The sequence below is a fragment of the Pseudonaja textilis genome, chromosome 2, assembly GCF_049901715.1.
Source record: "Pseudonaja textilis isolate UNSWEBS1 chromosome 2, rPseTex1.2, whole genome shotgun sequence".
Lineage (NCBI taxonomy): Eukaryota > Metazoa > Chordata > Lepidosauria > Squamata > Elapidae > Pseudonaja > Pseudonaja textilis.
In genome coordinates this window covers 110792144-110815966 of record NC_141991.1, presented here as the reverse complement: position 1 = coordinate 110815966, position 23823 = coordinate 110792144, and the positions used below count along the sequence as shown (strand labels likewise).

The 23823-nt window shown below is 42.0% G+C and overlaps 1 protein-coding gene across 3 annotated transcripts in view; it reads left to right on the top strand.

Moving 5' to 3' along the window:
* CYTH1 (cytohesin 1) overlaps positions 1-22443 on the top strand; it is a 68938-nt gene extending 46495 nt beyond the window's left edge. For 2 of the 3 annotated variants that reach the window (XM_026701819.2, XM_087924918.1), the window contains 12 exons: positions 727-809; positions 2843-2907; positions 5746-5812; positions 6450-6568; positions 7193-7273; positions 8286-8398; positions 10272-10420; positions 10737-10848; positions 17473-17549; positions 18124-18195; positions 19576-19730; positions 20749-22443. In XM_026701819.2, the coding sequence (XP_026557604.2) occupies positions 727-809; positions 2843-2907; positions 5746-5812; positions 6450-6568; positions 7193-7273; positions 8286-8398; positions 10272-10420; positions 10737-10848; positions 17473-17549; positions 18124-18195; positions 19576-19730; positions 20749-20827 (1172 nt within the window). In that variant the 3' untranslated portion in view covers positions 20828-22443. Of the gene's footprint in view, positions 1-726; positions 810-2842; positions 2908-5745; positions 5813-6449; positions 6569-7192; positions 7274-8285; positions 8399-10271; positions 10421-10736; positions 10850-17470; positions 17550-18123; positions 18196-19575; positions 19731-20748 lie in introns of all 3 variants that reach the window. The other variant, XM_087924919.1, reaches the window with a different exon arrangement.
* The last annotated feature ends 1380 nt before the right edge of the window (positions 22444-23823 follow it).

Below are 23823 nucleotides of genomic sequence, written 5' to 3'. Positions count from 1 at the left end.
ACGTGTCATTTCTCACAGAACAGGTTGGTCATTACATTGATAAAAAAATGAACAGCCTTTATGGACAGAAATCTAACCTTAGGCTTTCAAGGGACACTCAGAGAGTCCCACACAACCAAGGAATGGGGCCAGAATAAAAATTAAATGTACGTTCTTTTTATTTTAAATTACATTAATTAAATATCCATGTAAGGAAACCCCACGCACAGTATTTAGGAATCTTTTTCCCTTTAGTGGTATGCTTTGTACGGCCTCGCTGGGATCCATGGCTTTGGGAGGCTATCAGCAACCTTTGGATGTTAGAAAATCGATATTAGAGAACAAACTAATTGTAATAATTGTGTTCTTTCACTGAACCTGAGTAAATGTTGAGTGTATGTCTTTCAAATGAGAAGTTTTGGGGGTGCCGGTATTTAACCCAGAATTTAGCATTCTTGGCCATGGGAGAACATTTCTGTGATAGTGTGTGTCTATGTACACACACACACCTGCCCTTGGTCTAGTCTAGTGAGAAAAAAACATTGAGCAATCTCCACCCTTCACTTACGCATTCTTGATAGTCTTTGTACTTTCTAGTCCTTTCTTTTCTACATCCCTTTGATACACAGGCAACTGCTGAATTCATAGAAGTCTTTACCTCACATTCTACAGTTACAGAGGGGACCTATAAGACAATCCAGACCAACTCCAAACCTAGAGCATAACTCTTTCTGTTTCACCTTGCAGTACCAAGCGACCTAACCCCTGAGGAGTGTCAAGAATTGGAGAACATCCGTCGGCGGAAACAGGAACTGCTGGCAGACATACAGGTGTGTGTGTGGAAAGGGCAGGGGAATAGAAGTTCAATTCAGGCAGGCCATGGCTTGGGTTAAAGCTCGTGTCTCTGGAGCACCTGCCTGAAATATTTAAGAGTTGCTGACAATTACAATAATATGGAGGGTGGCAATAATTTGACTGCACATAAACAGCTTTCTGCAGAAGAGGTGAAGCAGTAGTGAAATTAATAGGTTTTGATGTGCCCCATTTTTGACATAAGGTAGCACTTTTTTTTTTTACATGTTCACATTCCTCTTCCAAGGTGAGTTAATCCCTGTTTTGGGATACAGCTCTCTCACTCTGAATCCCTGGCACTTTTGTTCTGGCTTCTCATCCCTTATTCTCTTTGGGACTTAATTGTTTGCTGGGTTGTTACTCAGTGCTAAGATAAGCTAAATTTAAAGATGTGCAGGTTTCCTTTCCCATGCCTCTTTCTTTCCCTTGCCCCCCTGAGTAACTATAGCCCGACTCTTGGACATTGTAGATTAGAGCCAGTGGTTCTATCTTTGGATAAGTTTTCTTCTTTGAAAAATTAAAAATTGGTGATTTCAATTTCCCAAAGGATTTTCCCTGTAGGTGGTCCTGAGAGTCTGTGCAGTTGAGGGTCTTGAGCTGTAATATTGCAGACGTGTGGGCAGCCGTGACTCTCAACACTGAGGAGAGGGAGTTGCGAAATGGCCAGGAGATCCAATTGCACAGCATAGCTCCCAAGTTATCCCCATTCTGGCCTGTGAGATCTGTCAAAGAAGCGAGGAGGATGTGGAGTTATCTGATTTTATTATCCCCCCTTACTCCTGTCCCCCTTTCCTTCAGCTTTCTCTTCTTTCCTTATCAAACCAAGATAGAGCCTTTTTTTTTTAATTTGCAATTTTCCCTCCAGAAATTGTACATTTTCAAAGGTGGCTTTATTGCATCCCCTGCCACTCATTGCATTATCCACTAGCCAGATAGATCTGCTTTTGGCTCTGGCAGGGGCCGCCTGTTCCCTGCAGCAACTTGCTCCTTGGAGCTTTGCTTGGCACAGATGCTCATCAAGCCCATCAGCAATAAATAAAGCAGCAGCAGGGGCTAATCACTGCCATGTGCTGGGCACTTGCTAATGGGATTAGCCCAGTAATTGTGTTAACCCCAGGGATTCCTCTTCGTCCTTCCGCTGAGAGGCCAGCATGCTGGTGGTTTAGTTGGTCTCAGAGCCAAGACAGAGAGATTTGCTTCATTCTGGCTACCCTAGCCTAAGCTTTGTCTGCAGAAGATGGGCAGTGAAGGAACAGTGTCCCTTGATTTTAAACGAGCCACAGGGATCAGATTGTTACAGAGGTGGTATTCAGCAGGTTCTGACCAGTTCTGGAGAACTGGTAGCAGAAATTTTGAGTAGTTTGGAGAACCGGCAAATACCGCCTCTGACTGGCCCCGACCCCATCTATTCTCTGCCTCCTGAGTCCCAGCTGATTGGCTGGGTCTTTGGTTGCCCTGCTCAGGAGAATGGAGCTGGAAAGCAGGTTAGTGGAGTGGGGAGAAAATGGAGATTTTGCAGTAACCTTCCCCCAGAAGTGGGGAGAGAATCTAGATTTTGCAGTATCCTTCCCCTGCCACGCCCACCAAGCCATGCCCACAGAACTGGTAGTAAAAATTTTTGAATCCCACCACTGGATTGTTAGATCTGTAGCTGCAACTGGGATATTGGATGCTTCTAAATCTCAATTTATTATACTCTTGACTTTTAGTGGTAGCATGAATTTAACCAAATTCATGCTACCACTAAAAGTCAAGAGTTCTTTTCTATATTCTGTAAGTGTAACCTTTTCTTCTCTTCACCCTGCCCCTCCATTAAACATTCCCAGAACTGAATGAGAAAGTTGAAAAAGTGAAGCTGGTATAAAAAAAGAGTTCAGCCAAGGCTGGTATAATAAAGGTTGTTCTCCATTCTGAGGTTAAAAATAAACACAACTTCCTCCCTGCTTCCAGTTGATCAAAAGCGTCACTTCATTACTTATTTCATGACTTTCCCCCTTGTTCTTCTATACAGCGTCTGAAAGATGAGATAGCAGAGGTCACAAATGAAATTGAGAATCTGGGCTCCACAGAAGAGAGGTGAGTCCTGATGGAGAAGTGGGAAGATGAAATTTGGTGGCATTTCACTATTTTTGGAATGAATATTGGAAAGAAAGAAGTAATCACTCTACCAAAATCTCTAATCTGTTGAAAATAAATCCTGATGTTAGTGGGTATTTAGGACTATTATTTAGAAATTTTAAATGGCTGCCCTATCTTATACAAGAACTGGGGGGACTAATAGCAGTCAGTTAGAACAATGCAATAAATCCTTCATAAATAAAACCAAAAGTGCCTTGCCTACTGAACGAAAACATTCACTTTTCTAGGAATTCAGTGTCTGATTTTTAATCCAAATAACAAACATGCCATTCTATATATGCAACACATTAGTGTTTACATTAAAAAGCCAACATTTTTTGGAGATTTTCTCATGAAAATATTCAATGACATATTACTGAGATTTTTGCTGATTTCAATTTTCTGAGAAATGAATCTTGTTACCTAGATTCCCTAATATGTTTGAGAGTGAATGATCATCTTGTTATAGAAATTAGGAGTTTTCTTGTGTTTAGATATTTTAGGTTGGGCCATAAAGCCTTTCAGGGACATTAGAGTCACAGTATCAGCTATTCTTTTTGTAAATTTTATTTGAGTTTTCACAAAAAGAAACACAATTAAAACATCTTTTTTGAAAGCAGCATAATCCCGGGTTACATTTCTTCGTGCAGACACAATTTCAGGTTCATGATCATTTTTATATTCTATTCCATATCTTATTACAATTTTACATTTTCTACATAGCTTCTCCCCTCTTTTAATTTCCTCAGTTTTATTGTATTTATTTCGTCTCAATTCAAATCATTATATTTATATTTTTTGTCTGTCCTGTTTCAATTGTCTATCATCTTTTCTCATTAAACAAAATTTCTCCCGTAGATACTGACTGGAGTATGACGCCTTTATATCTTTCCCCTAAAGTTATAACACTCAATATACCCCTCTTCACTTATATTTTATAAAACATTGACTAATTAAAGTGTTCCCATTCCTTCCTAATTCAATTTTCTCATTTATTTTATTTCATTTACTTTATTCACAAACATTTCATTAAATTACAGTAACTATTCTATCCCTCATTCTAATCATGTGTTGTTTCCAATTTTCTAAAGTTATTTCTATTTCAAGTGTAACAACACAATCTCATGTACCTTTACAGAGTTCCCCTTTCAGTTAAATTTTCACCCATTATCTCTAAATAGGTCCTGTTTCTTTATATCTTGCTCCAGACCTTTGTAACTTCTTTTCCTTTCCTTCTTCCCTCTCTTCTTCTCCCTCCCCCTTTTACCCCTTTGTCTCTCTACCTCTACTTCCCTCTTCTGTATTCCCCTTTTCTGTTGTTTTCCAGTATTATACTTATTTTTTGAATTATTTTTCTTTTCTTTGGTTGTTTTTTAAGCCTTAAATTCTCCACCCTCTTTCCCCCCTTTCCTTTTTCTTCCCCACATAGAGTTACTTGTTCATTAAAGGTGGCTTCTTCTTTGTCCCAGTCTTCATGTTTTGCAGTCTTTTCTTGTTGTTTCTCATAGTTCCAAATCTCCACTTCTAAAAATTGAAAAACGAAGCCAAAGGAACCCTTCCCTTCTTGTGCATCTTCTTTGTACTTTTTAAGTTCCATTTTCAATTCATCAAAAAGTGATGCCATTGTAAAAAAATTTAAACAACCACCTGATTGATTTTAGTCATTCAAATATAATAGCCAAAAATCCAAAAGTCACCAAGTAATCCAAATACACACAAACTGTTTCTTTTTACTCTTTCTTTTTTTCCACTTTCTCTTCCTGGGGTTACTATTTAGTTGCAAAGTTTCAGTTAAAATGCATCTTTTAGAAGTCTTATTGAAATTTTACTTTAGATTCTTTTAAAGTCCAGGCAGTCTCCTCCCTCTTCCAGATCCTGCCCTTATTCTTTTTCTCTCCCTGCTTATAGAAGAAAAAGTTTTTAATGTCCAGAAATCTTTATTGTCCCTTTGTCATTTAGTTATATTTTCAGCTTAATTGCCTATTGATGCCAAAGCAGATTTTTCCAATTTCTTATTCTTAATTGTCAATATAAGGAAGGAGAGAGAAGGAAAAAAAAAAGCCAAATCTTTCCCTTTTCACTTTTTTTCACTGCTTCCGACTCTTCTTTGGGAGCAATGTTATTTCTTGTAAAATTTAAATTCCAGGGTACCTTAGTTATTGCTTTTTCAACTTAGCCCGGTCAGCCAAAACTTTCACTTCTTATCTTCCTCCTGCACGTTCTTTTCCAGTTGAGTGCTTCTTTGAGGTGGCCATTTCTGACCACTGCTCCTACTGCCTTCGGGAAAGGGAGTTTGACCAGCTGAGGAGGAGAGAGGTGGCTCTTCTCGACCCTGCTAGCAGTCTCCCCCTTCTTCACCACCTCTACGGGGTGGCTTAGCCCTGAAACCAGCCGGCTCGGGGCGCTCCAGCGGCGAGCCCAGGCAGAAACTGCGCACGATCGCTGATTCCTGTCTGTCGCCGAAGCCCTTCAAACCGGAAGTCCACAGTATCAACTATTAAACAGCATGGGATGAGAATGTGTTTAAGGTTTGAGTTAGAATGGAAGATGGAGGAAAAGGTTAACTGTATTGCAGGGGTGTCAAACTTGCATCATCATGGCGTCATCACATGACATATCATGACTTCTTTCCGCTTCGCTAAACCGGGCATGGGCGTGGCCAGCGTGTGACACATCCATCCCGTGGGCCAGGAGTTTGACAGCCCTGCTGTATTGCAAGCAAAGATTATTACAGAAGTAGTGTCCAAAAACTGGTTTGTAGCAAAGGAGACTAAGCAATCTTTTTGTGTTACCTAGGAAAAACATGCAGAGAAACAAGCAGGTCGCAATGGGCCGGAAGAAATTTAACATGGATCCTAAGAAGGTAAATGATGCTGCATCCTTGGTGTGGTATTAATAGCAACCATACGTCAGACAACATCCTGCAATATCAACAGGATTAAAGGGTGTGATCCCAATTGGCTGCTATCAGTTTGGGCCTTACTTTTATTCATCTGTTTTTCCCTCTTTCCCCAAATTATCTGCTAAATCTCTCGGAACAATATCTCTCCCAAGGATTTTTTGGAAATAAGCAATAAGGTCTGTAATTTCCCTTCTCCATCCAGGGTTAACGTAAGGGTGAGGCTGTTTGTTAAAAGCAGATTTTAACACAGCTTAACACAACCCCAACACAGCTGGGGGTTCAGTTAGTTAGGCCTTCTCATGAACCTTGAGAAAGTGTGGCATTTGGGCTAAATCCATGTGTCAGGAAATAATTTCAAGCTAACTTCAGCTGCTGCAGAATTCATTAAGTGAGTTTAAGCAAATTATTGTAATATTGATTGCAGACTCCTCCAACTCCCTGCAGTCCTTTGTGCTTGAAATAAAAGTAATCCATTAGGATAATTTAAAATTCACGTGGAATAGCCTGGCAGAGGTTACAAGTTCTTATTTCTATGCCCTCGCACAGCTAATGTTTGAAGAGCTTCCTTTTTTTTTCTTCTTCTTCCTCGGACTTGCAGGGGATTCAGTTCCTCATAGAGAATGACCTTTTGAAGAATACCTGTGAAGACATTGCCCAGTTCCTCTACAAGGGGGAAGGACTCAACAAGACTGCCATTGGTGACTACCTGGGTGAAAGGTAATTAACCAGGCCCTCTTGGAGAATGGAATGCATGTTAATCTTCACACACTGTTCTTCTTAACATTAGAGAAAGGACCAAACTCAGCAGTAGAGTACGGGTAGTTCTTGGGTTACAACCATTTGTTTAGTGACTGTTTGAAGTTACAACAACACTTTAAAAAGTGACTTATGAGTATTTTTCACACTTACATGCAACCATTGCCGCATTTCCATGGTCATGTGATCCAAATTCAGACGCCTGGCAACTGGCTCAAAATTATGCAGTTACAGGATCCCCTGTTCCTCTTTTGTGACTTTCTGACAAGGAAAGACAGATTTACTTTAAAACCCTGTTATAAACTTAATTGAAGTGAAATTTTGGGCTCAGTTGTGGTTGTAAGTTGAGGACTACCTGTGTATAGGCTGTACTCAGAAAGGAGGAAATGGGAAGATCCTTCTGATTCAGGGACCATCAAAGTAGCAACTCTAAGCTATATGGATTCAGCATATAATTATTAAGCAGGAGGAGCAAACACAGACCTTAACTACAGTCAAGCTCTGTCACCTGTATATGATGTAATCTATAACAAATAATAAATTGCTCGGTCCAGAATTTCAATGTATTCTGTTTCCTTCCCTCAGAGATGAGTTCAATATCCAAGTATTACATTCTTTTGTGGAGCTGCATGAGTTTACAGATCTCAACCTCGTACAGGCACTGCGGTGAGTGGAAGGGATTATATTATTAGACAGATGCATGTCTACGTAGATTGTGTTTTCTTTCCCATGGTTTTGGATTAACTAGATTAACTAGCCTCTTCCATGACTTTAGACAGCTAGTTTGGTGTAGTGGTTAAAGGCACCAGGCTAGAGGCTGGGAGACCATGAGTTCTAGAACTTCCTTAGGCACAGGGCCAGCTATGTGATTTGTAGCCTGTCAACCTCTCAATGTTGGGAAGCTCCCAGCCAGGCAGGACAGAGGGGTCTGGTGCAGAAGTAGCCTTGGGTCCTTGCATAGCTGCCAGAGGCATAAGCCTGACTCATCACCCTCAATTTCATGGAACCTTATCTGGTTATTCCCAAGAGAAGGCAAGTAGTCTGGAGAGATTCTTGTGTTACAGGTGGAACACAATAAAGTTGCTGACTTGGACCCTTCACTAATGGATCTGTTGTTTACTCCTGACACTCCTAATCCTAAAACTGAGGGAATGGCAAACCACATCACAATAACTGAAAAACTGACTCAAAGGCGCGGGCGCACACACACAAACAAACACACACACATCAGAATCCATGATTATGCAGCATCTTGATTGGGGTTGTGGGAGTTACTGAGGGTCTGGTAGCACTTGAAAATCCAGATCTGCTCTGTTCTTGATGTGGCCTATGGGTAGAGGTGTGTTAAAGTTTTGCATCCTATTTCAGCCTCAAAACAGGTTTTTCTGATCTTACCAAAAGTATGCCGATGCTTTGTTGACAATTCTGAAGCATTCCTGCCTTGAATCAGCCTTATTTTTCACAACACTTTCTTTGTCAAGCTAGCCTCAATTAGATATGCTGGGTTTGTAGGAATTCCCAGCTGGTTGCTTATGTAGGCAAGAAATTCTAAGAGTTGTATTCCCAACAGTTGTATTTGCCAGGAGAAAGATGCACAGAATGTTATTTGTGCTACATCTTTCCTCACAACTATATAGCACACAAATGGACATGGCCTTAATTTTCATTGCCCTCACAGACAATTCCTTTGGAGCTTTCGGTTGCCAGGTGAAGCGCAAAAAATTGACCGGATGATGGAAGCATTTGCACAACGGTATTGTCAATGCAACCCTGGCGTGTTCCAGTCAACGGGTAAGTGAACAACTACTTCCAGAAGTTGTGGATGCTCCAACACGAGCTTTTTAAGATGAGATTGGACAACTATTTGTGCAGTGGTGGTGAACCTTTTTGTTGTGTTGTGCCGAAAGCGTGCACATGCACGTACCGCACCCACAATGCAATGTGTCTTGCCCCCCCATCATGCACATGAAACACCCTGCCCTGCCCACTTACCTGCACTGGGCATGTGTGTGCCTCCCAGCTGATTTTCGGCCTGTTTGAGGCCATTTTCGCCCTCCCGGAGGCTCATGGGAAGCCTCTGGAGCCTTGGGAGGCTGAAAACGAGCCCATTTCAGCACTTCCGGTATTTCCAGAAGGTCCATTTTTTGGCCTCCTGAGGCTGCAGAGCTTTCCCTCGAGCCTCTGGGAGGGCGAAAACAGCCTCAAACGGGCCAAAAATCAGCTGGGAGGCACACGCATGCACAGTGCTGAAAACGCTCATTGATGAAAGTGGAAAAAATTCAACACTGAAATGAATGAAGATGGAAGCAAAGAACCAAAAATGTTCTCATTCCTTATTTTTGTTCTAACTGGATTGGGAGAACAATGTTCCCCCCGTCCCTCTGTTTTTTAAAGTAGTGATAATATTTGTGAATGATCCTGGAATTCCAAAATTTGAAACATAGAGCTCAGTTATGCTTCTTAGTTTGCTATTGATGTTTTTGCTTACATGCTATTGTGTAACAAAGGATCACAGAGTAATTTATAACAACTCAGCAATGGAGTTACGTTGTGGTCAGATGGACAGCAAATTTAATAAATAGATTCAAAAATTAAGCATGAAATTATAATTTATGACGTAGTAGACAAAATAAAAAAACCTTGATGTCAAGCAAAAACAGATCTTAGCTGGCTTATTTAAAAGACACACACACACACACACACACACACACACACACACAGTCTTCATTGACACTAGAAGAACCATAAAGATGGTACTGATGCATATTTCTGGGAAAGCTATTTCTTAAGCATGCCATTACTCAACAGCCCTCTCCCTTACTAGCTACCTATTTATTCTATAGGTACACATAGCCTTTGAAGAAATGAGTAAGTCTTACATGAGAGCCAGTTTGGTCTAATGGTGAAAGCACCAGATTAGATCCCAGGACACTTTTCTAGCCCCACCTTAGCCATGAAAGCCAGATGAGTATTTGGGCCAGTCAACACTCTCTCTCAACCCAACCCACTTCACAGGGTGGTTGTGGAGAAAATTGGAGGAGGAAGGAACATTATACATGTTTACCACCTTGAGTTACTTATAAAAACATGGAATGCAGGATATAAACAAATAAATACGGTAGCAGTATTTCGGGTAAAGTGACCCCAATTGGCTTAGAGTTTCAAAAGGTTTTAAAGGTCAAGTTGGGCTCCAGAAGTAGTCCTCAACTTGGAACCATTCCTTTAACGTCCATTGGAACTTGCAACAGCACTGAAAAAAATGAGTTACAAGCAGTCCCATTTACAACCATTGCAGCATCCCCATGGTCATGTGATCAAAACCAGGGCGCTTGGCAATGGGCTGCAGTAACCTGGGGTCACATGATTGTCATTTGCAATCTTCCCAGCCGGTTTCTGACAAGCAAAACCAATGGGGAAAGTCAGATTTGCTTAACGATAATGTAATGCAGTGATTTGCTTACCCATGACAAGAAAGGTTGTAAAATTGGGTGTGACTCACTTAACAACTGACTTGCTTAGCAATGGAAATTCTAACCCCCAATTGTGGTCATAGGCTGAAGTCTACCTGTAATTTGGATTTGATCTTGTGCTTTGATAGTGTATAATCCGAACTAAGTTCCCAAATTGGCTTGAACCCCCCTGTTCCCTTTTCTTTCTGTCCCAGATACTTGTTACGTACTTTCCTTTGCCATAATCATGCTGAATACCAGTTTGCATAATCCCAACGTGAAGGACAAGCCCACTGTGGAGCGCTTCATCGCTATGAACCGTGGTATCAATGATGGCGGGGACCTACCTGAGGAATTACTCAGGGTGAGTTTTGTGGGAAGAGAACAGACTGGAATTCTGTGACTAGGCCATAATGGAGAACTCGGTGGGTGTGGTGAATCGCTGGAACAGAGGCCTACTGTCTGTCTATCTGCCTGGCAGGCTCACCACGAACCAAGGGATAGGTTAGGGTTGAGCCTACCTTGGTCTTCCCAGTATCTCCTGCTCAAATACTGAGCTTCCAAAACACGATCATGGTTCTTGGGAAGTAGAAACTGCACCTGTACAATGTTGAAAAGGGGGTGCAGGACCTTTCCGTGGAATTAGTGATCCACTGCATGTTTCTCCTCCCTCACACTAGAATCTCTATGAGAGCATAAAAAATGAGCCCTTCAAAATCCCCGAGGATGATGGCAATGACTTGACGCACACCTTCTTTAATCCGGACCGTGAAGGCTGGCTTCTGAAGCTTGGTGAGTGTGTGTCTGCACGAGGCAAGGCCTGACCAACAAGGAACAGGGCTGCTGATGGTGTGGCATGGGCTGCAGGGAGCATGGAGCTCAGCAGGAGTCTCTTTGCATGGGGCTCGGTGGCCACAGTCCAGCACAAAAGACCAGCTGTACGACCTTGAAAGCTTCTCATTATCTTTTCTTGAACAGCGTACCCAGTGAGGGAGGGTCTTGGTTGCAGTGCTCAGTAACTCCCTATGGCCCTCTTAAGTTGGGTTTGGCCAGCCAATTTTTACCTAAATTGGGCAAAGGAATGTACTTAGGAAGAAAAAAAGGCAGGATAGTTAGGTCCCAGGAATCGCAGGTGAATCTAGGTCCAAAATGCGCACCCACAGCCGCCTACAGAGAAGCTGAAGACTTATCCATGGTCCCTTGCTTCTCACTTTCATTTTTCAGACTAGTCTGTGGCATCACTTCACGCATAGCAGCTCCTGCGCTCACTGACAGTGTTAATAGGTCAACTAGGATGCATTCACCGGCTCTCTCTTTGTGCAGTTCTTGGCTCCCTCTTCGTGTTTACTCAAAGCTGTCCCTACACCCCCCACCCCACCCCAGCCCCCAGTTGCCAGGATTTGGCTCGAAAAGTCATCCGGGCTTGTTTGAAGAACGGGTGTTTGCCTAGTTTTTTTTCCCTCTCTCTTGTAGGAATATTAAATCACCTGAAATCTGAAAAATCAAATCTGAAATTGGAAATCTCTTGAATAGTCAATTGCTGAATCTGAACTGAATTAAGTTAATGAAATTATTCTATATACGTAACTTTTCATACTTTGCTTTGAGCCAGAGAGAAGGCATATATCAGCTTTGATGTCCAAAATAAGAACTGAAAGTGGGGACCACTTTTTTCTATCCCTCTTCTTCTGTTTCTTTCAATCAAGGCATGCAAAAAATGACCAAGGATCACAATATCTTGTTTTATGACAGAACTAATGTAGGTTTGCTAATGGTATTATGGAACCCGGACCTTTCCTCACATAGTCTTGAGAATAGGCTGATAAGTGTTTCAGTAATATAGTTGTACAACAGTAATACACTTGTGTACTACTACAAGCGCACATAACCACATTTCCCCATATGAACATAATTTAAGATTAATACATATTATAATTACAGTTCCCCGTGATAAGGTTTCTCTTAGCTCGGTAGCAAACTGACCAGACTTTCCATTCTCTGTGATGGGAATAGGAAAGTTATGGCGCTTTAGGAGTTAGATTCAAATTTTCTTTTCCCCTAACTAGCCTTGACAGCCATGGGATGATGGAGCTGTAGTCTATCTGTATCATGTCTGCTCAATTAGTAGTAGGCATTGCATTTAAATAGTTTACCTAGTTAAAAATCTGATGGCTTTCAATTACACAGCAAACACCAGAAAATTGAAATATCTTCCATTTTCAGTTTTACAATTCCTAAAAATTTATCGAAAAATATTTCATTGCACTTTGAGTAGCTGCACAAAAGGAATTTAAATACCTTCTGAGCAAACATATTTAGCTCGCATGGCAAATTCAAGAATAGCTGCACTATTTGGGCAGTATTATTAAGCTGAATATGCAGTAGAACTAGAATTTCTTATGGCTCAGTGTAAAAATTGAAGACTGCTTGGTTGGCTACATGCTGGACCCAGTTCTGAAGAGATTATTCACATTGAAGAGATTAAGCAAGTAGAGGTAACTGAGAAACAGCACAACTTTTGTGTGAGATGGGTGCAGAGGTGGTATTCAGCAGGTTCTGACCAGTGCTGGAGAAACGGTAGCAGAAATTTTGAGTAGTTCGGAGAACCGGCAAATACCACCTCTGACTGGAGATTTTACAGTATCCTTCCCCTGCCATGCCCACCAAGACATGCCCACAGAACCGGTAGTAAAAAATTTTTGAATCCCACCACTGGTGGCTATATAAATTTGATGAATCCATAAAATTATAGCCAAATTGAGCATGAGAATAAGACAATGCCTGTTATTGGTGTTGTTGTTTGTCGGCCACCCCTTATATATAGAAGTGGCCATGGTTTAGGGTAGATTCTTGCCATCTAGCAAAAGACGTTGATTGAAACAAAAGAAATGAGGATTTAGAAGTGAAATGCAAATTCCAACATTTAATATTCCATTTCAGGAAACAACCTCCAAATTTACTTTAGTTCTAAAGACAGAATGTTTTGTTACTTGCATTTCAACTTCTATGGCAACTGTTTTTAAAAATGTGTCTCAAATTGTGATGATATTAATGCCAAGAGCCCCAACAATGTACTTGAAACCCAATTCTGCAGTACCTCCTGGTGTGGATGTTTCCTCTGTTAACTTTTCTCAGGGTTAACAAAAGAGAGTGGAATCAATGTTCCCGATTTATTTGTCTTGAAGATATGAATGTTTTTCTGAGTTGAGTGAACATCGCAGCCTGAAGACTTGCCCAAATAGCAAGGTCCCATGTTTAATAGACAACCACAATGGGGATGATCCCTGTCATCATATGCCAAATCTTTTTAGAACTGTCATGATGATGACGACATTTTAAAAAAGGAGAACTGCAGCATTGTGCAATTCAGGAAAATGTGGCAAAGAGCACAGCAAAGAAGGGGAAACCGAGGCTTACACTGTAGAGACAGAGAAGTGGGAGGAGGTTTCCGTTATTCACTCTGAGGGAGACACACACAAGGCTTCTTTGCTGTGTTCTAGAGGGGCGGGGGTTGAAGGAGGTAGTGTTAACGTGAGAACCAAGGTGGGACCATTGGCCTTGACTGTGTGGGACATAACCCTGGTTTTCTCCACATATGGCTGTTCTTTGGCTGAACCCTTTGGCCCTTGATGATGCATGCTGCCCTTCCCATCCCACTCCTAGAGGTCTCCTGGCTCCAGGCCATTTTAACACCCCCACCACTGCCTTGGTACTAAAATCACTAACTCCTCAGTCAACTGTTTGTGTGTGGCAAACACATTCATGATATGGCCAATGGCAAGAATTAATCAGGAGAGGTGAAACTTTCTGTCAAATATCCCAGCGGCTGCTGCATTAAAGGCCTTGGCATGCTGGTAGCCCCAGAAATGTATCAGCCCCCCCCCCTTTTTTTGTATTAAGGTAGGAGATACGTTGACTCCCTTTAAGGAGAGCTCTTCCTCCCTCCTTTTCCCTTTTGCTCAAAAATGTTTAGCTTGGGCAGTGCCCACTGCTGACTGCAACTGAAATGTGCACGAAGGGCAAATTTTAGTCCTTTGTTTTTTAATTTTCTTTTTCCCTCATTTGTATGTTTCCATGATTTTGGCTCTGCCTTTCCCTGCCCCCAAACTTCAGGAGGTACGTACCCCCATATCTCCTTGCTAGCTTTGCTGGGGCCGAGGCCGTGCTACAGTTGCTTGCTTGTTTTTCTGTTCTCTTTTATTTTTACTTGCTGCTGATGTTATTCGTATTGCTATTGTTGCCACCATTGCTAATTGGCTGCACAGTCCCTGGGGAACTGGGGTGGGGAGACGTGGGGTGGGGAGGGGCAGAGGTGGGGAGAGGGAGTGCTTGTGTTCTGCTGGGCGGCACCCAAAGGAGAGAGAAGAGAGAGCGGTGACTTTCCCAAACCATGAATCAGGTAGCTATCCTCTTCGTCTTGCTTTTCTAAAATCCACGTTGACTTTGTTGGATGTCTTCTGTGAGAGTATGGCAGGTTATAAAGTCCCGAAGTACTTCCTGTTGTCAGAACTAGGCCTGGATGTGGGTTTGGGCTTCAGGAGGGGTAGGAGCTAGGAAGGGCACGATAGGGCTCAGGAAAAAAACAACCACCTTATTCCTCCTCTGGAATAGGATGCTTGCCCTCGCTTGAGGAAGCCCCACATCCCTTTGGAAGTATTCAGGGTTAAAGTTGGATGACAGAGGATATAGATATATCCACAATATTTTCAGTAATACTAAGTAATTTTAAAAGCTTCTCTCTTTTTCCCCACCTTGCTCTTAGTATTACTGAAAATTTTCCCGATGGTGCTTACAAGCTGAAAAAAATAATAATTAAAAATAAAGTGGGACTTCCAACCCCAAAATGTTGTTTGACCTGTTCTGGGATAGATATTACAGAAAAAAAACATTTCTCATTAAGTTTGAAGGATGCTGGGAGTTGTATTTCAGCTACACTTCGTATACCACAGATTAATAAATTATGTATTTCGCGCAATTGTTTATACCACTCCAGTCTTAGGTAATGGGCAGTTCACAGAAATGTAGCTGCTTCAAGAGATTTTTCCCAGATGCTATGGTCAAGTCTTGATGATTACAGTGCCATCATGAACCTTCATCAGATGGCTTACATCAGACAGCTGATGCAACTTAAGTCATTGTAAGATGAATCACAAATCTCTTTTCAATTTATTTCCCAATGTCCTACCATCTCCATGTGGCAGATCTTTTTCATATGTTGCTTTTTAGTTCACCGTTAGGGCAAATACACACACACTAAAACCTTTAATCATCATATTCTTCATCCAAGGCCCTGATCCTCAGTTGTTGGTCTTAGTTTTAATATCATCATGGACAATTCACTTCTCTTCCTGTTTAATGAAAGCCTTAGTTTAAAGGTGGCTGGCCTGTTGTTCCTTAGAAACAATCTCACCACATTCTTTTCTGGTGGGCTCTTTTGGAAGTTGTTCCTCTGCTGACAGAGGTTGTTTGTCCTCTTAGCTGAGTTTTGTCTACAGTGAAAGGAAATGGGCAAAACACTCCTGCCAAATACTGGTGAGGATACAGCTGGAGAATTGCTGGAGGTTTTTTTTTCTTTGTCTTTATTTAATACTGTATATTGACTTGTGACAAAGTCAGTCATTCCATGATCAGAGGGACTCACAACGGTTGAAGCTTTCCAGGTTCCTTGGGGACTGTAGCAGGCATTATCTGGAGCAATTGGCTTCTTCCACCCACCATTGTCCCTTTATTTCTGTTTTTGTTTTTCTGTTGCTTGAATGAAGTCTTGTTGTTTGTCTGTGCCTATACGTGGTGGTAAGAATCTCCCTGAGTGGATATTTATATTTTTGCTCCTGGTAATCTCTGGTTAGCTCAACTCTGCTATTCTGGATTTGCCAGATTAGCCACTGCTGATTGAGCTGATTTTGCCTCTTCACTTCTCAACTTTGCTCTGCCTCCTGGAACTACAGTAGCCCCACTGCATAAACTGACTAGACCAGCCCAAGGAGGCTGTGCAAACTTCTGTCCTTTAAGGAGTGAAGGCAGGCAGTTGTGGATGGAAGTTACCTTGGTGGTCTCTCTGGGAAGTAACTGTTCAGAATAGTACCCGTTTGTACTAATTCCTTCAGAGTTTCTGAATCTCTGATAAAACCTGAGGTCAGGTTTTTTTTTTAATGTTTGCCACAGTTTGCCAAAAGTAACATGCTTCCCTGAATCTGAATCTTCCTATTGACATTGACTTGACTTTCAGGAAAAAGCCATTGGCTAATTGTCGGCACAGTTTAGTTGGGGAAAAGGGGGTGTGTGGGAACCAGAAAGAACCAGTGCTTGAGCCCGAAAGAACTATGAAATAAACTGACAGGATTTATGTCTTTTCCACCGAGCTTCTGTTTTGGAGTGTTCCTTGGTAAAGGATAAATGTCTGAAAAACACAGGTTGTTTAGCAACTGGTAAAGCCAGGTTGTTTTACCTGTGAGAAACTTAGTATTAGGAAAGGAGATCTCTATATACATATCCCTAATAGGTGTTAATTTGAGCCAACCCCCTTGTAGACATATCCCCCGTCTATTGGGGAAAATCTCATTTGAAAATAACCTGTTTACATGGGATAATGTTTGTTCATCTGGTACCCTTGGGGTGATTTGGACTGCTATCTTAGGCTGGGAAAATGGGAATCATAGATCTGAGATAGTAATCTAAGACACCTTGGAACGCATGGAGTTGAAAGAAGCTAAGACCAAATTCCAACATCAGACCCTTTAGCTTGCTTCCTTTTTCCTGCATGGGGCACAAGTAATGTTTCACAAGGCAAGTGGGGTGGGAATAGCTATTCCTGTCACCTATTTTGATCAAGGACTTTTCCCTTCCCTATTGTATCTTAAAATACAATAGTGTCTCATGGTCAGGTAGGGCTGAGAGCCTCAAGATCAAAAAGGCTGTTTCCTGGCTGCCAAATTATCATGGAGTGTAAATAATTCCCTCTTCTTTTCACCTGTAATAAAAAGGGTTGTTTATGAAGTAAGAGGTGAGAGGGTGGTGTAGATTGGGCTTCCTAGAACTTAGGTAGAACCCTCGCGAGCACTTTCATCTGAGGATCTGGCTAAAGCATAGACTTTACTCATAGTCAGTCTATCTTAGGAGAAATCTGTTGCCTCTTCTCCATCCTTATGCAGAGCAGATGCAGGCTTGTTCCGTAGCGTATAGTAGGGTTGATCAATGGAACCTTTTCCACTTCCCCAAGCTGTTGTGCTCAGCTGGAAGCCACCTGCTGCTCTGGTGTGGGGCTGGCTCTGCTTGCGCTCTTGACAACCATGTGCTCGGCTACTGTGTGTTATGCTCATAGGCTGTGGCTCTGCCTTTGCCTTTAGCTGCTTTTGTGTCCAGAGCCAGCTTTTGGGCCTGGGCACGCATTGTCAAGTTTGCTTCTCCCTTGTGCAGGTGGCCGAGTGAAGACGTGGAAGCGACGCTGGTTCATCTTGACAGACAACTGCCTTTACTACTTCGAGTACACCACGGTGAGTGTTTCCGGTTGTTAACATTTGTGCAGATGCTCCCAGTACAACCCAAGTGTTACTCTAAATGGTGGACTTCGGTGTGAAGTCTTATTTTAACATAAGATGGGAGTATTTAGCATAAACTCTCATCCTGAAATCTTCACTATTAGAATGGGGGGTGGGGTGAGGAAGCACAAATACCACACCAAAAACCAGAAAAGATTGTACCTCAATATATTTGTTGTCCTTTTTCATGCCATTTTCTCCTTACTTTATTATGATATATGCCAGGGGTCTTCAAACTTGACAAGTATAAGACTTGTGGACTTCAACTCCCAGAATTCCTCCTCCAGTCATGTTAGCTCAGGAATTCTGGGGGTTGAAGTCCACAAGTCTTATACTTGCCAAGTTTGAAGGCCCTTGATATATGCCTTGGGCCTCATCACTGAAAGTTTTGTCTTTAAAGCATCTGCCTGGATATATTTGTCTAAGAGAGGAGGTTTTTTTCCCACTTAGCTTTGTGGTGAATGAATATTTGTAACATGTGTTACAACCGAGAAGATAATTTATGGATTCAAATCTGGCCATCTTGTAGGACAAGGAACCGAGGGGCATTATTCCATTGGAGAATCTAAGCATCCGTGAAGTGGAAGATTCTAAGAAGCCGGTGAGTAATAGTAAACCTGGAGACGGTTGTGAAATAGGGTGAGGTCGCCTTTTTGCAGTCTTTCATTCCTTTTTGTTTTTTCACTATGGTTATTAAAAGTTGAAAGCATAGTTTCTTGTGGGAAGCAAAAAGAAAATTCTACTGTATGCACCAAGGTGGAAGATCATTATTAAAAAAAACAAAAAGAATCTCCCAGAAAACTCACCCAAGCCCTTATTTGTTGCCATTCTGCATGCTTTAAAAGAAAATGAGAGAGAATTCAAAAAAGTGGTAGTAACCCTGAAATATGAGTTATTAAGCATGCTTACCCACATTGTAGAACTGGTTCTGTTTCCATTACTCAGTGAGAGAAGGAAAATTATTCATGACACCCTCAAAGCATTGAGCTCAGGGAAATCCTGTGGAGGAAAAAAAAATAGTTGTCTGAGAATTGACCCACAACATTTTCAAGCCCTACCTTGGCTGCCTTTGATCTAATTTACAATCGATCTTGATCAGATGATTTCTTAAGGTGATAGTTTCTTTTTAGAATATTTTATTTTAGTGCACAAACCATTTACGAAGGCTGTCCATGCTTCAGAAATGATTTGTAAGAGGTGTTTTAAATCATAAGGGAACAGTACTTCTTTAAATTGTTTTAATAGCTTAACACTGTTTCTAAAAAGGGGTCCCTCTCAGAGGGAGATTGGGTGGTTCAAAAATGTGAATAAATAAATAAAGGGAGCAGCACTTCTTTAATATAGTTGTACCTTTTCCAGGTGTGCATAGTAGCCTGAAAAAACTATTTAGTTGCCTTAAAGAGGTGACCCACTCATGTTCCCAAGCACTCCAGATGACAACTCTGATATGCGCTATCCTGAAACGGTTGCCCAATGAAGATTAACTTTGTAGCATCTGAGCTAGTATGTAGGTGCCACGTTAACTTTGTAGCATCTGAGCTAGTATGTAGGTGCCACGTTAGCATTTCTCTAAATTGCTATAACCTGACTTTGGCTTAATAAAAGAAGAGATGAAGACTCTTCTTGACGATGCCTACCAGTTTTCTTTTGTTCAGACCTCCAATGGAGGAACAATCAATTTGGGAAGCCTTTTAACTATAGTTTCCTGTTTCAACTGAATTTGGAAATTAATAAAACCAGTTTTGGAATAAGCCACTTAGTGATTGATTCAAGTTTAATATTGATGGTTTAATTGGTAATCATAATTTATCATTTTGGATGACATCGGAAACTGTGTTGAATTAGTATCTTCCTACTTCAGTTAACAGAGAAGTGGTTTATGGAACTGATATTTGCTGCAGAAAACTTGTGACTTTTCTGTCAACTGAATTCTGTGGGTTGACACTTCTGACTTTGTCTTTTTGACGTGTTTTTCTTGCAGAACTGCTTTGAGCTGTATATCCCTGACAACAAGGACCAGGTCATCAAAGCATGCAAGACTGAGGCAGATGGACGTGTGGTTGAAGGAAACCACACTGTGTACCGCATCTCAGCACCCACTACGGAAGAGAAGGACGAGTGGATCAAATGCATCAAGTGAGATGGAAGAAGGGAAGAAGGGCCAGGGTTTGACGCAATGTGGGAATTTGCCAGAACTTTGTGCATAATTCAGTTTTTTGATAGGGAAGCAGAAAGAGGAAGTATAAATCTCTTGCCAAAGAAGAACTTGAAACTGGAGAGAGAGAAGAGCAGCATTAGATTTTTGCTAATCTTTGTAAATCGGCTTGTAGGGATATAGGTAGTCCTTGACTTATGGCTGTTTGCTTAATGGCATTTTGAATTAATGACAGCCCCCACCCCCACTCCCCAAAAAAGGTTGGTTATGGCTTAAATTAACACTTATGGCCATTACCCCCACCCCTGCATTCACATGATCTCAGTTTGGGCAACCGACTCACATTTATGACTGGTTGCAGCATCCTGCAGCCAGGGGTCCTTGGTGCTGTCTGAGCTTGGTGGTTTTCTTGCAGATGTTTCATTACCCAAAACAACAGCAACAGCACTGATGACGCTACTAGCTTGGGTAATGAAATGTCTGCAAGAAAACAACCAAGTTCAAAATGTACCCGGGAGCTACAAATTTTCTCCTTAATAGTATCCCCCAGTCTCTTGATTATGATTTGCAAGTTCAAGTAGGATTCACACTTATGACCATATGACTTGGCTTACTACTGCATTAAAAATGGCCGCAAAATCGGATCCTGTCTTGCGATGATTTACAAGTGCAATGCTCTATGATGGAAATTCAAGCCCCAATTGTGATTGTAATTCGAGGACTACCTGTAATGCTCCGATTAAGAGGAAAAGAGGTGGGACAATCCCGAACAAAATCATAACAAAACGTTTTGCCTTTTTTGTAACCTAAAAAAGTGATCCAGGGACCTCCTTGTTAGGTGGGAGAACAGCCGGGGAAGGAAGGCTTTCCCTTTAAGAGTCAGGAAAGAAGTCGAAGCCATTCCGAGCCCCTGCTCCTTAACTCCTGCCGGGAAGCCTCCTAAGAGTTTAATTACCTTTTTTTTTCTCCCCCCACCCCGCCCCATTTTTCTCTCTTCAGAGCTGCAATCAGCCGGGACCCCTTCTACGAGATGCTTGCTGCACGCAAGAAGAAGGTTTCCTCCACCAAGCGGCATTAGTCCCCTCGCCTAACTCTGCGGTGGTGACCTTAGCAGGGGAGGCCTCTCCAGTCTCCGGAGGCTGGGGGAACGAGAGGCTGCCCTAAATCGCCTGCTCTCTGTTGCTGCCTTTAGGAGACCAGCTTCAGCTTTCGCTATTCTTTTCCTGTTTGGGAGCAGGAAGAAGGGGAGGGGCCACTAAGCGGATGGCAGCCACCAACTCACTATCTTCTTTCTTAGGAAGAATGCCAGCTTCTTATCTTGGCATCCTGAATCCCACTGCCTCTTCTGCAGTCCAGGTGACCAGAAGAGAGAAAGTGGTTGGAGTCTTTGGGGCTATCCTAGTTGATTTGTTCATTGTGTGAGCTAACGGAGAGGTAGAGCGCATCACGCAGTATGCACCCCTAAGGGGATGTAACTCTTATTTTAAGTTGCAGTTGCTACTCTCTAAAGCCCAAGCACCAGGAGTGGACCATGGACCTTTAAAGGTATACATTGATCTAGAGAGCAGACATGTTAGCTTTGAAGCCTAGAGATTCCAGAGACACCTCCTGTTGCCTTTATTTTTTTATTTGTTAGTCAAGCAAGATTGGTGGCTTCCGTTCCCAAAGCGATTCAGCCATGTGGTCTGTTAGACATCATTAGCTGGGATCCTCTTTCACTTTTTTAATAATTAACCCTAAGGAGTATGGAGCAATCAAAGATGTCTGCTCCAACACCTGGATTAGGGGCCTAGGGCAAGGCTGCCAACCTCCAGGATTTCCACTGTCCTCGTTCTAGAGGGCACCTACTATAGGTGGCTCTTGTTATTGCTGGGAGCCAGTTCACAGGCTTGCAGAAGTGGGGCAGGCAGATTGTGTGATTAGTGTTGATGCTTTGCAGGAAGTTTTTTTTTTTTTTTTTGCCAACAATTTGTGGGGAGTGCCCCACTCAACTGCTGGCTGGGAAATCTCCACCCTCTGTTTTATTTAGCATTGGAATAATGGCTCAGAATAGCAGAGTTTCAGGAAGAAGGGGATGTGGAAGGGAAACTTCTGATAATAAGGAAGGGTAAAGCACACACACACACACACGGAGTGTTGTCTTTCTGATCAGTCCTGTTGCCGTTCTTTTTTGGCAGGGATGGGGCCAGGTGAGGTTGCCCTGGGCCAGTGGAAGCAGTAGTCCTTGACCCTGAGTGAAGCACAAGTAAGCAGCTGGAGATTAGGGATTTGGAGCGGGGTGGCTTTGCCAGCTAATGTTTGCAACTAGGTTTGTAGGCGTGGGGAGGAGAGCCACTAAGAAGACTGCCTTCCTTTGCAAAGTTTTGGGGGAATTCTGGATACCTCCCTCAGTTCTCTCCAAGCCTCTAAACCCATCTCTGTATCAGTCTATTTATCTGAGATGTAGATACTCTCTGTACAGATTTCTTTCTCCTTGAAATTATTTTGTATTTGTTTTAAAAGATTGTTTTTATGAAACACGACAGGATTCCTGCCTATTGCTGTAGCACAAGGGGAAAACGGGGAGAGTGAAAGCTATTACAGTTACAGTTTTTGGTTTTGAATCTGTTTTTCAGGGCTGGTTTGGAACTTTTATTTCCCACAACTTTGTGATTTAGCACAGAGCACCTGCAGCAAATAAACATTGAACTCGCATCTGGCTCACATTCATCTTTGTCTGCTTGTGTTCCTCTGCCAACAGTTAAGCAAATTCGGTGTTCTGAGGATTGTCTTGCACTAAAAAAAAGAGGGGGAAAAAAAAAAGAATCCGGCTCTTGCTGGTTAGGGGCCAGATAATATGAGCAACCTCTTTGAATTTGCAAACTCAAAATAGATACAGATACAGATAATCAGAGTTGGAAGGGACCTTGTAGGTCATCTAGTCCAACCCCCGGGAGACCCTACACCATTTCTGACAGATGGGAGTCCAATCTCTTTTTGAAAGTCTCAACTGATGGTGCTCCCACAACTTCCAAGGGCAAGCGGTTCCATTGGTTGATTGTTCTCACTGTCAGAAAGTTTCTCCTTATTTCCAGGTTAAATCTCTCCTTGTTCAGTTTCCATCCATTATTCCTTGTCTGGCCTACAGGCGCTTCAGAAAATAGCTTGACCCCTTCCTCCCTGTGGCAGCCCCTCAAATATTGGAAGACCGCTATCATGTCTACCCTGGTCCTTCTCTTTACTAGACTAACCAAGCCCAGTTCCTGCAACCGTTCATTGTATGTTTTAGCCTCCAGTCCCCTAATCATCCTGGTTGCTCTTCTCTGTACTTTTTCTAGAGTCTCAACGTTTTTTTAATAATGTGGTGACTAAAACTGGATGCAGTACTCTAAGTGTGGTCTTACTAAGGCTTTATAGAGTGGTATTAGTACTTCCCTTGATCTTGACTGTATCCCTCTGTTAATACAATTTAGGATTGCATTAGCTTTTTTTGGCGGCGGCTGCACACTGCTGGCTCATATTTAGCTGGTTGTCCACTAAGACTCCAAGATCCCTCTCACAGTTACTGCTATTGATCCTGGTTTCATCCAGTCTATATGTGTACTTTTGGGTTTTCTTGCCTAAGTGTAGGACTTTACTTTTTTCTATATTGAATTTCATTTTATTAGATATGGCCCAGTGTTCTAGTCTGTCAAGATCCATCTGGATCTTGAGCCTATCTTCTTGGGTGTTAGCTATTCCTGCCAGCTTAGTATCATCTGCAAATTTGGTAAGTTCCCCTTCTATTCCCTCATCTATGTTGTTAATGAAGTTATTGAAGAGTACTGGGCCTAAGACGGAACCTTGTGGCACCCCATTGCTTACTTCCCTCCATGTAGACTTAGACCCATTAAGGACTACTCGTTGAGTACGGTTTGCCAGCCAGTTGTGAGTCCATCTAGTGGTGGTGCTATCTATTCCACTTTTTTCTAGCTTACTAAGAAGTAGGTTGTGGTCTACTTTATCGAATGCCTTGCTGAAATCTAAATATATCATGTTCACAGTATTTTGCTGGTCTACTAATTTAGTCACTGTGTTGAAGAATGAAATAAGATT